This window comes from Ipomoea triloba, chromosome 7, assembly GCF_003576645.1.
Source record: "Ipomoea triloba cultivar NCNSP0323 chromosome 7, ASM357664v1".
Lineage (NCBI taxonomy): Eukaryota > Viridiplantae > Streptophyta > Magnoliopsida > Solanales > Convolvulaceae > Ipomoea > Ipomoea triloba.
Window position 1 is genome coordinate 4,943,882 of NC_044922.1, and position 13,278 is coordinate 4,957,159.

Sequence of the window (13,278 nt, forward strand, 5' to 3'; positions counted from 1 at the left end):
AACTTAACCCCCCCCCCCCCCCCCCCAAATAATTCATTTTATGCAGCACAAGTTAAATAGACATCAATAGCAAAAAATCAAGTCAAATCCAAGCCTAAAACACTTAGCTATTCATTATATCAGAATAGATACACAAAATCAAGTCAAAAAACTTTGTAGTTTAGTGACACCTGGTTGCACCCCTACATGGGAGGGGTGAGTTCGAGCCTTAGTGGAGGTGATATTGACTCTCTGTGCTTTTTTCGGTTGAAAAAGTAGCTACGAGACAATGGTACTAGGCACAACCATGAGCTTGTGGCAAAAGGAGCCATAGCGGGCATAAAATTCACAAGCAGGGTTGTTTAGGCTATTTTTAACATGTGAAACATATGAATTAGTCTTTATGTTCTTTGTAGAAGTTCTAGATCTTTAAGTTAGCTTTCTAACAACGCTAAATCACACGAATTTGACATTCCTGCATCAAGTTACATTATAATTGAAATACCGAGCAAACATCAATTTGGGCAAGAAATGCAACATTGTTGTCTTTTGCTTTGCTTTTACATTGAATTGCTTATATAGTCAAGATCATTAAAAATACCAATACTTAACGCATGAAAGAGTGTTGTATCAATCTCATTTGCTTCATTTTGCCTAACAAAAATATTATTGTGCTATGACTTCAAAATTTAACCAAATAGCTCAATGTTTGGTTCAAAGCATTATTTTCTTGTCAAGTCATCAACGTACAAAAAATAATTCTGTAAGTGATAAATTTGACTCAATAGGATAATGACTAACAAGCAAAAACACTAATTAAAAAGTGAAAGGAAAAACTAAGATTTTAAGACATTTATCATCTAGCATGATCTAATTGATATAAAAAAAAAAAAAGTGAGATGTATTTTTTTTTTTCTTTGCATCCTTCATTAAAACCATAACATGTAGTGAAACTTTTTAACCTCTAGATTATAAGTGGTCTATATTGCACTATACAAGTATTACTTTTATACTTCACAATTTTATTTTATTGGGTCGAGTCTACTGAAGCACAAAGAGTCAACAGTTGCCTCCACTGAGACTCAAACTCACTCCCATCATCCATGTGGAAGTGTAAACCAAGACACGGATGCCACTAAACCACAAGGTCTTTGGCAATTGTGGTTATAGTTATTCGAGTATTCAGTTAAAGAGTCCTATAAATTGAGAAATAATTAATTATAATGTGTAACATTAGATTAAAGTTTATGGTGGAAATTTCGTCATTCTTAACTATTTTGAAACACTGGTTCCAATCACTTTCTGTCTTGAAGTTAACACACTAGGATAATCATGTTTGAACTTTATGGGCCATGGCTTAATGTCAAGTTGAATTGTCAATTGAAATATGATAAATTCAATTCACCTTAGTTATATTTGTGTTGATTTTTACTTTATTTCGTCCTTTTCTAAATTTGGAAGAAGATTAGATTAAGTTGTCATGAAAACCATTAAGTCATGTACTAAAAATGATAATAACTGATATTTTGAAAAAGATGGAGGAGAAATTAAGAAAAGGACGAAGGAAGGATGACATTATTATTATTATTATTATTATTATTATTATTATTTATTTATTTTTATTGTGGATGCTGATGGGTAGTCTAGTGAATTTTGACTTGGCATCGTCGAGAAAAACTTGTAATTTTTACCTTTCGATTTCCACGTGAAAGATATTGTGTCCATATTTATTTTTTTCACTTACTTATATTTTATTATTTATCTGCATGTTATGTTGGCCCGCCGACTCACTACCCTATAGTCATAAAACCAACAAATGGTATGTGTATGACACATCAACAATTACATGGAACCATGTTTATTATTGATAAAAAAAAATGGTTCTTCGCTTTGGAGTTTGGAGGTCCTTTGGAGTTTGGAGGTCTAATTGCATTTTAAAGAAGATTTTGAATAGTTATTTCACATTTAAATTATTACAGGCAAAATAGTCAACTATCCATCATTAAAAACAATCATTATTACAACTTTATAGAGTAATACTATGTGCATTTCAATGTAAATACCTTGTCCAACATGCCCGTCCTAAGAGCTTCATAATTACTATCAATTCTATTATAAGATAGTACCTGTTTAATATACTTTTTTTTTATCTATTGTAATTCAAAGAATCAATATCTTACCACTAAGGTTCGATTTTGTGACCTCCCATCAAGAAGAGCTACAGAGATGCCATGACAGAAATTTTTAAAAAATACCTTTTACTTCCCCTTTTTTTTTTCTAAGAATTAAAAAATGAGTTGAAATATTTTAATTATATCAACTGAGTTGAAAAAATAAAATAAAATACATCTTCTTTTATTTATTTGTTACCAAAAAAAACATAAGCACGGTAAATATCATAAATTAGACTATTAATTTTTATTGCAATCATTATAACATTGACAAATATATTAAAGGCACGTTTTTTTATACACTAAAAAGATTTATTTTTTGATTCAAAAAAAAAGTTTATTTTTTGAAGTTACATTATTTGAGAAGTGAATGTGCATTATTTGGTATATGAGCCTCCAGTATACAAGTAATGTATATTTAGTATATTAAAAATATATATTTATCCATGCTCCACAATATAATTTGTCTTTTTATTGAACATATTAAAGTAATCAATGGAGACATCACTTTTGGCCCATGAATTGTTCTCATTTTAGAAAGAGAAAATAACACTTTTTCCCTTGAATCATATGCTTATAGTATTTTTCTCTCTGAATTATTCACGTATCTACATTTGCCCCCCTCGATTATATTAAAAGTGATGATTTTTCTCATTATTGCTTATAAACCTTGTGATACCACTTGTTAAGATCAAATGCTTATCATTACGCCAAAAATTATAATTAATTGCGAAAGTGCAATTTTATTCCCTTATAGACAGTCATCACATTTTTTAGAAGCAAGGTAATGAACTTGGCCATTTACCAACCTCTACCAACAATTTCCCTAGCCACCAATTCATGGACTTGACCCATTACGGACCTCCGCCCAACAAAAAGTGTCATCTTCTCTTCAGTCGTTTAATTATATAATGCTAAGGACTAAATATGTAATATTATAGACAATTAAGAAATTAAAAATTTGCTCAAATTGATAAAGAATGATCAAATTTTGGAAGAAGAACAATTTAGGGGTGAAAAGTAAAATTTTCTTAATTTATAATTAAAGAAGAGAATTATTAGTGCACAAATGCAATATCAATTAGAAATAATTTAATCAAATAATTGGGGCAAAAACCAACAATAATTAAAATACAAAATTTTGACTTATAAACAAATTTATTTATTATTTATATAAAGAAAACAGCTCTCTCTGGGAAAAGTTGAGTCTCATTTTCACTCATCCCTCCGTCATCATCACCTCATTCTCTCCACTAACATACGCCCGTGTCCATATAATAAATACACATCATATCATGTATAATTTTGACTTTTTTGTATTCTTCTCTCTCTCTCTCTCTCTCTCTCTCTCTCTCTCTCTCTCTCTCTGAGTTCTGAGTTGGTTCTGACTTTGTGGGTTGGCGTCACAAAGAGCGTTAATGGAGTTGGAGGGTCTTCCCTCTGGTTATCGTCCCAACGTTGGAATCTGTCTCATCAACGATGATAATCTTGTAAGTTTTTACTATAATCCACTACCCTTTTAGTCTCCCTGTGTTAATCTCCTCACTTCTTCACTATTTTTCAACTGTTCTATGCAAATCACTCCTGCTTTTCTCCCTGTTTTCTCTGTTTATCAATGAAGTTTAGTGCTTTACACATAAAAAAGGCTTTTTGTGTGGGTGTTTGTGTTTTCCTGGATCATGATAATCTGAAATTATACTTTGTTGAATTGTGTGGAGAATTTGATTTTGCATTTACGAATCCGTGTATGGATCTGGCTATCTATCATTGATTAATTAGGCAGTGTTAGTTGAAGTAGTAGAGGGAAGTGGAAGTCTTATTTGAGATTAATGACAGGTTAGAATCAAATCTCTGATCCCATTTGATGTACCCACAGAGATATAAATGATGAGATTGAAGTTTTTGGGATTCAAGATTAAGTTCTTGCAAAATGGGATTGGAGTTTGGTAGATCTCTGGCTTGACCATGATGTTTTCTAACAAGTGGTAGTTGTTTATCAGATTGTTTCGTTTTGGGACAAAGTTATATAGCATTGAAACCTTTGAGTTCTTTTGTAATCTTTTTTAGTGACTGGAGATTAAGAAATTAAGTTCAAAGTTGGAACCCTATTTTTTCTTGTACCCAGAAGGGAAATGGAATTAAAATTCTATGGAAAAGAAATTACCCCCATAGAAAATAAATTACTGGAATATTGATTCCATTGTTTGGTTTAGTTTGGAATTATAAGGAATAATGAGTATAAAGACAATTATACCCCTACACAATAATAATAACAACAATAATAATAATGGTAATTAATAAAAGTTGGTGAGGACATACTTGTCCTACTTGTTTTCCATGGAAAACAAAATACCAAGGGGGCCATGGAAAATGTTTTCCTCATTCTTGAGGAAAATGTTTTCCTCGTTTTCCATGAACCAAAAAAGGAAAAGTCAGTTTTGCTCAAATTCACGTAAAACATTTTCCAGCGAACCAAACATGCCCTTAGAGAAATGGAGGCAGAACTTCTTGGTTCATAAAACCTCGCACATCCGTGAAAAAGGGAGGAGTATAGAACCTCTTCTAGCAATTTTGGTCATTTTTGGGGTTTTTTTTTTTTTTTTTTCAACAGTCTCTCTTATGAGACTATCCCTTCTCTTGTTTGACAGAAAATTCTTGTTTAAAATATGGCTTTGGTAGAAACAGCAAATTATATTGAGAATTTATTAGCTAGGCTACTGGGGGACTGATGAATTTGAAGAATTTAGAATGCTCTTAACTAGTAAAATGCTACTCGGGAATTGATTCTCGTACACAGTGCTAGTATTATAGTATTTGGAGTTTCTACATGTGACATGTTGATAGAAGAAAAGTGATATTGCTAAACAAGATTTACTCGATATTGACTTCATAACGGCTGTGTAAAAACTGATCTGGAAATGAGTGATTGAAAGTGCATATTGCTGATTGCTAAATGAAAAGGTGAAGGGGTAAAAGGACTAAAGAAATTTCAAATGAGGAAATCATTGAAAAAAAAAATTGATATATATGGTTTCAAGGAAAAAATTTGAGCCCTCGGTGGAATACTTCAAAGCATTATTTTCAGCCCACAATGTTCATCAATATGTGAAAGAACAGAAACCTACTTTACCATGCAATTATAGCATCTGTACAACTGAAATAAATTTAGGTAGTTATTTGTTAGTTGCTCTACCTAAATTTTGGTAGACTTATTTTCTCGTAATTTACCTTCGACTGTTATGTGGAAAGTCATGATCTTCTGATTGGTACTTGCAGGTCTTTGTGGCTTCAAGACTGAATGTTCCCGGAGCATGGCAGATGCCACAGGTGACACTACTGTTACGGTTTTCCTACATTCAACATAATTATATTTTTTCTACGTATCGATGATGTGTATTTTGCACTACTTTCTTCGATCACAAGTTCATTCATAGAGTATTTCTGTCATATATCTTAGATATGAAGTATTTGGGAAATCCCGTGCACTGTTCTGCAGTATCTTCTGCTATTTAAAAAAAATGATAAATTAGCTATATTAGGTTTCTTAATTTGTGTTTGGTTGATACTATTATTAGGGGGGCATCGAAGATGGAGAGGACCCGAAATCTGCTGCAGTTAGAGAATTGCGTGAAGAAACTGGAGTAGTGTCTGCTGAAGTGATAGCAGAGGTAAATAGGAGTTTATTTTGCCTATGTTGGCTCAAGAAATTTAAGTCGTGATAAGGTGCTTTGAATGCGCCAGTGTCCTTAGTTCAAAATATTTGGTTGCCCCCGAACAAAAATGTGTTTGTTTTCCCCTTTTCAACTCGTCAAAAAGCATGAGATTGAGGGCAAGCCCAGCCAAGTTAGTCAGACTATTGACTTGGTAACCATAAGGTTACAAGTTCGACTCCTAGAGAGAGCGGCCTATTTGCCTTCTTGGTTTGAACCGGTTAGCTATAGGCAACCTAGGTCCTTTGACCTTTGCTAGTTAGGGTCATAAAACGGGGTTTACCCAGTATACACCCTCGGGTAGTGGCTGCGGAAAAAAAAACCTATGGGATTTGCATCTGATAGTGGTTGCTAGATTATAACGGTGAGCTAGAAGTCTCAAATTGACTTCCAAAGTCGTTTTTTGTTCAAACTTACCGGTGAACTAGAAGTCTCAAATTGACTTCCAAAGTCGTTTTTTGTTCAAACTTACCATCCTCCTTGAAGATTTTATTGAAAATGAAAGGATCGGTTTAATGATTCTAAAAGAACTTTTGAATTGTCAGGTTCCGCAGTGGTTGACCTATGACTTCCCGCCTACTGTAAAGGCCAAAGTGAATCGTCTTTGGGGAGGAGAATGGCATGGACAGGCACAGAAATGGTGTGTTCTCTCTCTCTCATTGAGCCTCTTAACAAGTAAAATCTAATCCCAATTATGGTGGGTAAGGCTATAATCCAAATTGTTACTCAGAGCACTTGTCTAATAATGCCATTTTTTATGGGTACTGTAATGTCCGTTGTATTACATGGTATTAGAGCTTGTTCGGTTCACTTTGTGTTCACCTGGTTGTCTACGTGTAGTGCCTGGTGGCGCCAATGCGCTTATAATTATTAGAAGCATGGAAGCGATTGGTTTCATAGTTGTGATACAATTACTTAAACAAGGTAGAGATTAGTAGAAAACTGCACGAGCATAACGCCCATTAAAGACTTTGTGCAAATGGCAGGTTTCTTATGAGACTCACGAAAGATGAAAGCGAGATTAACTTGGAAACCGGTGCAGCAGACGCAGAATTCTCGGAGTGGAAATGGGCTAGCCCTGAAGAGGTCGTCGAACAGGTATCTTAAAAATAGCTTACTAGATGAGTCGAGGAAATTCCATTTCCTAGCTTTGTGACTCGGGAATTTAACGGGATCCATGATAGGCGGTCGATTACAAGAGGCCAACGTACGAGGAAGTGATCAAGACCTTCCGGTGTTACCTCAATGATAATGGAAAAGCCACTAAATGTCAATCCACAAAGTGGTGAGTGTTATAGATTTGGTATGCTTATCATCCCCCCCTCTATTTCTGCCCAATTACTCATATCTGAAGTGTAGAATTTTACCCTTTGCCCTCTCTCTCTGTAAATGTATGCAGCTTAAGAATATAGGTGGTTGTCTGCTTTCAATAAAATTGCATTTGTTTCTCTACATGTCCAAGTTTTATTTTGTTTTGAACTGGAGTTGAACATTTGTTGAGGCATTTTTTTTCAACGAAAACGTTACTTCGCTTGAACTTTTTGCACCAAATTTTATAACTTTGAACCTCAAACTTAAACGTTACTTCGCTTGAACTACTCGCCCACGAAAGACGGAATTTCTTCACTTTAAGGGCCCCACATCTCTGCTCGACAGGATGGTAGGGGAGTAAATTATGGTGACTCAGCGGCTTCTTTAGTTGGGAGGATTGTTTGGTGCCCACAAGGAGTTTACCATATTCTGTGTAACTCTTACACTGCGGCTGTTAGGGTTTAATCATGCATCTTTGCCCACAATCTACTACTTGAGGATCAATCGAGATGCTTGTGCGGGCAAGGACACTTCACTACTGTTGTCCTAAAGACGGTGGAACAATCATTATACTATGAACAAACATAAATTTCATTTTTCTTTTTTAAAAGTTTATTTTTAATGTATTGAAAGTTCATTTCTTAAAAATGAACTTTCAATACATTAAAATGAATATTTATTTGTGGTCCATTTCGCAATTTGGATCATGATACACAATATAATTTGTCCCGGTGAAGAAAGTAAATTATGAAATGTACCTCAAATAACTTATAGCCCCCAAATGCTTGTACACTAATTCCATAACAAGATCAAATGCATACTTTTCATTTTTCTTTTATTATTGGTAAAATTTGAACCATGCACTCTGCAGTTGCTACTAATGCAAAAGTGCAAAACTCACCCTCAAAAGGTAAGTCCCTCGTCTTTAAGGCCTTTGCAGGCTTACATTCCGACTCGACAGCAAAGCAAAATTTATAAACTTATATTTTCACAAAAATTTGTCGAGTGGGGAATGTTGTATTGTTAGTTATTTATTGAACAGTTTCACTATGATTTAAGATTTAGAATTTAAAATAACTAATTTTGAATAACTGAGGAAGTGAAATAGCCTGTTTGTCAAAGGGGCTGATGAACAAAGTAGCTGTAATATGTTTCATAAAATAAAATATTGACACAAAAATCTGAATCAAGATACCGCTTTTTATAGGCTATATTCAGGCCCAATAAGGCCTGATTGGCTTTAGAAATAAGAAGTTCAGGCAATTTGTCAAAAAGATGTACTCAACAATAATAAACTCAAAAACCATAAATTCAACCGGTTTGGAACACGAGTAAGTGGAGTGCTAATATAAGTGTAAAGTCGGATGATTACTCTTATAGGAGTATGCAATTTTAAAGAGTTTTGGTTAATATTTTGTTGTTCCATAATAAAATTTAAGAGTAAATTCTAATTTTATGAATTACGTTTTTTCACATCTGATTTTTGAATTAAATATGAACTAGATTTAATATCTCATTTGCCACTTTTAATTGCTCAAAGATTGAATTTTGTACTAAATTTCGCATCTAATTGGGACAAAAAAAAAGGTACATTTTAAAATCAGATACCAAATTTGATTAATTTTAAAATTAAAAAAAAAAAAGTTAAAATAATCAAGAGATTAAAATTCAAATGAATAATGCTATTTTTTTATCCTAATATTAATCTATTAACATTAACATGGCAATACTTTTTTTATTGACTACTATTAATTGGCTGATTTCACAGTGTTTAAAAAAATCAACTTAGTAATACAATATTAAAGAAACAAATCAAATGCCCAACTACTATATACTATATAGTGTGGTCAAAGATGTTGTGATCTAATGGCACCAAATTGTTCTCCAATATGAGAGGTTGTGAGTTCAAGCCTTAGTGTAGGCGATATTAACTATTTGTACTACTTCAATAGTTACTGATATTGCATTGTAATAGAGTCAGTAGTACTCAAACCAACTTAATAAAATAGCCATTCCAAATGGGTGGTTACAAAATTGAATCCCGATGGTGGCCATTATTCTTTGGGCTAAAAGAGGTTGAGAAAGTATAAAGTAAAAAAGCAAATATTGGGTGTGTTTGGCAAACGGCTGATAGCTTGTAGCTGATAGCTGGTTGGTTTAGTTAGTAGTTGATTGCTGATTGCGTTAACTGGTTTGACCAGCTGGTTATAAAAAACTGTTTGGTAAATTAGCTGTTTACTAGTAGCTGATTGAATGTAAAATGACATTTAAGGGTATGAGTGTATTGTATTATTTCAACCTTTAAATATAACAAGATTTCAAATGATACACACCACCCATTTAAAAGTAAATTTCATTGATTTCAAAGGATAAAATAGTCAATATACTCATTGTTCCCAACCAGCTGATAAAAAAAGCTATATTCATTAGCTTTTCAATTTTCAGCTTATTGGCCCAATAAGCCAAAGCCAATAAGTCATTTACCAAACACTTCAAAATAGCTTATTGGTTGGTCAAACAACTAAACTTGGTCAAATAAGCTAAAATTTGGCTTATAAGCCAATAACCAAACACCCCCATTATCTTTTAAAAAATCATTAACCATGTTATTATAGTGTGATGACATCTCTATTACCATTCCAAATGGGTGATTACAAAATAGAACCAGACATCTCTATTACCATTCCAAATAGGTGGTTACAAAATAGAACCCCGATGGTGGCCATTATCAATCGTTATACCCTGCACCACAGTGCACATAGCAATGTGCACCACGAGCGTAAACGACGTCGTTTCGATGTTAGTGGACGCGGACGCGAATGACTCCAGGAAATTCATTATCTAGAATACACAGAACGTTAGCCTAGAATACATAGAATGTTTGCCCATAATACACAGAATATTGACACAAAATACACAGATGTTAGTGGACGCGAATGCGAATGACTCCAGTGAATTCATTATCTATAATACACATAATCATTATCTAGAATACACAGAACGTTTGCCCAGAATACACAGAATATTGATACAAAATACACAGAATTCATCCTCCTAACATTCGAATGCACAAACACATCACAACTTGTGTTAATAACATGAATACACAGAATATTGACATAAAATACACAGAATTCATCCTCCTAAACATTCGAATGCACAAACACATCACAACATGTGTTACTAACATGAATACACAAAATGGTTGCCTAGAATACACAGAATGATTGCCTGGAATACACAGAATATTAACATAAATACAGACGACCGAACCGGAAAACGTTATTTCCAAAACAACGGACGATTAGTTTACAATGTTCAAAACGACGTCATTTACGTATGTGGTGCACGGTATAATTTGCCAGCCATTATTCTTTGAGCTAAAAAAGGTTGAGAAAGTATAAAGCAAAAAGCAAATATTACATTGTAAAAAATCATTAACCATACCATATGTAATGGATTATATTGTAAATGTAGATTTTATATAACATTTAATCCTCTATATATAAACATGATAATTTGACTTGGCTCACCATAATAATAATAATAACCTAACGGGGTTAGACAAGAATAAGATATATAATGCAATTGTCGGATGGTCCTTTTCTAATTTTGTCAAACCATAATTTATTCTACTAATAAAAATGATGGCCCTTGCACTTAGTTAAATGCAACCGCACCTAAAGCGTGCACTAATATTTTATTAACCATTAAATCAAATTTCTTTAGTTGATGTTTAAGTTAAGCCTCTTCATACCTTCACGGTAACTTTTGATTCGAGTGGGTCTTTGAAAAGTATACATATATATCCCGCCCGCCCCGCCATCCCTAATTGGCCAGATTAATTTTTTTTTTTTTTTTTTTTTACAAAAGGAGTTTAAACTTTCAACCTCTTTTAAGAGATAAAAGTGCAGAATCACTTACACTAATCAAATTGGTTAAATTTTATATATTTTTACTCAACCTAACTTATGCTTTAAAATTTTAGTCAATTTAGTTCTTATATTTTTATACATTTAATATTTTTAAACTATTGTGAAATTAAAATGTTAATTATGTTAATCTGTACGGTCAATGACATAGCAATGACACATTGATATAATCATATAATATTATATCAACTTGTATATATTAAATTTTACCAAAATTAAAAAGTCAAACTTGGGTTTAGTGTCATATTTAAATGTGCCTTAGAGCATCTATATCTGTGCATCTTTAATGCATATTGGAATAGTAAATGCTTATGTGGAAGGGAGGTGGAAGTGAGAGAAATGGAGAGAGAAAAAATGAGATTGTTCTGCAAAGACCACATTTTGGAACAGTAGCATTGTCCTTTCGGATTCCAATAACACACACAACACCTCGCGTCAGGCGCACATTAATGTGCCTAGCGGGTGCGTGCAGTCGTCAGGCGCGCCTGCGGCGTGCCTGACATCAGCTTTTTTTTTGTTTGTTTTTTTTTGTTTTCTAAATATAATTTGTTTTTTTTTTCCTTCCACCTTCACATTCTCTTTCCTAATCACACTCACAAAAACTCCTCAATTACCGCGAAAAAACTCCATTGATAAGGATGCTCTTATGGAAATGTCTAATGGTCCATAAACTTAGTAGGATAATTAATATAACAATAAATGCAAATGCAAATTGGATTTAGAGTCATATTTAAATGTGCCTTATGGATATGTCTAATGGTCCATGAACTTAGTAGGATAATTAATATAACAATAAATGCAAATGCAAATTGGATTTAGAGTCATGTTTAAATGTGCCTTATGGATATGTCTAGTCATATTTAAATGATTTTGAGCCAACATATTTTGAGTTTGGACCTTTGCAGAGAATATAATTAATGATTTCTTTTAAATTGGAGATTTATTTTTATAATAGGTCAAACCCAAAGTATACAAACTCCTATTTCAACTCTCATATTCTTTTAACATTATTGTTAAAAGAATACGCCATTTACATTAAATTTTTTTAACGTTTGGTTAACATTATCTGACAAGACTCAACTAAAAAAGATGGTATTAATAAAAATCAAATCTGTGATAATCAAGATATGAAAATCATATTCCTCTCACTTTATTATCTTTTTTGGAATTTAATGACATTATTTTTTAAATTTTAATAAGTTATTATTAAAGTCTTCACAATAGCCAACAATTTGTTTTCATTCTCCTCCATCTTCTCAATTATCCTCCACAAAATTCCTAAACCAATGGTTTGTTTCCATTTGCCTCCACCTTCGTAGCACACAAGACCTTTAGAGCATATGATTGTGAGAATATCGAGTACTTGTTAGACGGAGGTCAATAAATGATCAAGTCTAACAATTGGTGACTATGAGATTGTTAATTGGTGCAAAAGATCTTGTGGTCTAGTGGCACTCGGTATCCCGATTTACACTCCCACGTTGATGATGGGAGTGACAACTATTGACTCTTTGTGCTTCAGTAGTTTGAGAAAATTGTGCACAGACAACTATTGACTCTTTGTGCTTCAGTAGGTTGAGAAAATTGTGAGTAGTTATAACTTTTTGCATGGTAAACGTTTGATCCTAACCGTGTTTGTCTAACTTCGTTGACGAGTGATTCCTCCATTTGATTTTATTTTATTTAAAAAAAACGTTGATCCTACTCTTCAAATTAGTTCTGATAAACCAATCATCAATTTATGACTGTGATATGTACGCTGCTTTGGTATATTAACAAAATTCAATAAACAAAACGTTGTTTTTCAATTTTACTATAATTCATTATTGATTTTTATTTGCTTGTCAAAATTAATCATCTATTTAAAATTTTGTTGTTCCACCTTTAACCCAAAAATATAATGTTAACATGTAATTGTATCATTCAAGCATCTCACTCCAACATACTTTCAACTGAACAATGAAATTATATATACATAATTTTTATTAAATAATGGAATGATAAAATTCTAAATAAAAATTAATTAAAACAATTAAATAAAAGTTATTAGTATAATAAAAAAAATGTAAAAATAGAATCAAATATACCAATATCATAATAATAAAAAATAAAAATAAAATTTGCTCTTTAAAAAAAAAATCTAAATTCTTAAACCAAACCCCCCCCCCCCCCCCC

The 13,278-nt window shown here is 32.7% G+C and overlaps 1 protein-coding gene across 1 annotated transcript; it reads left to right on the forward strand.

Annotated features, from left to right (window-relative positions):
- The first annotated feature begins 3,477 nt into the window (after window positions 1-3,477).
- LOC116024947 (nudix hydrolase 25) lies at window positions 3,478-7,314 on the forward strand. Its single transcript, XM_031265990.1, has 6 exons — window positions 3,478-3,640; window positions 5,427-5,477; window positions 5,726-5,818; window positions 6,406-6,500; window positions 6,847-6,958; window positions 7,045-7,314. Exons 1-6 carry the CDS (start codon window positions 3,569-3,571, stop codon window positions 7,147-7,149), a joined length of 528 nt encoding a protein of 175 aa, XP_031121850.1. The 5' UTR covers window positions 3,478-3,568; the 3' UTR covers window positions 7,150-7,314.
- The last annotated feature ends 5,964 nt before the right edge of the window (window positions 7,315-13,278 follow it).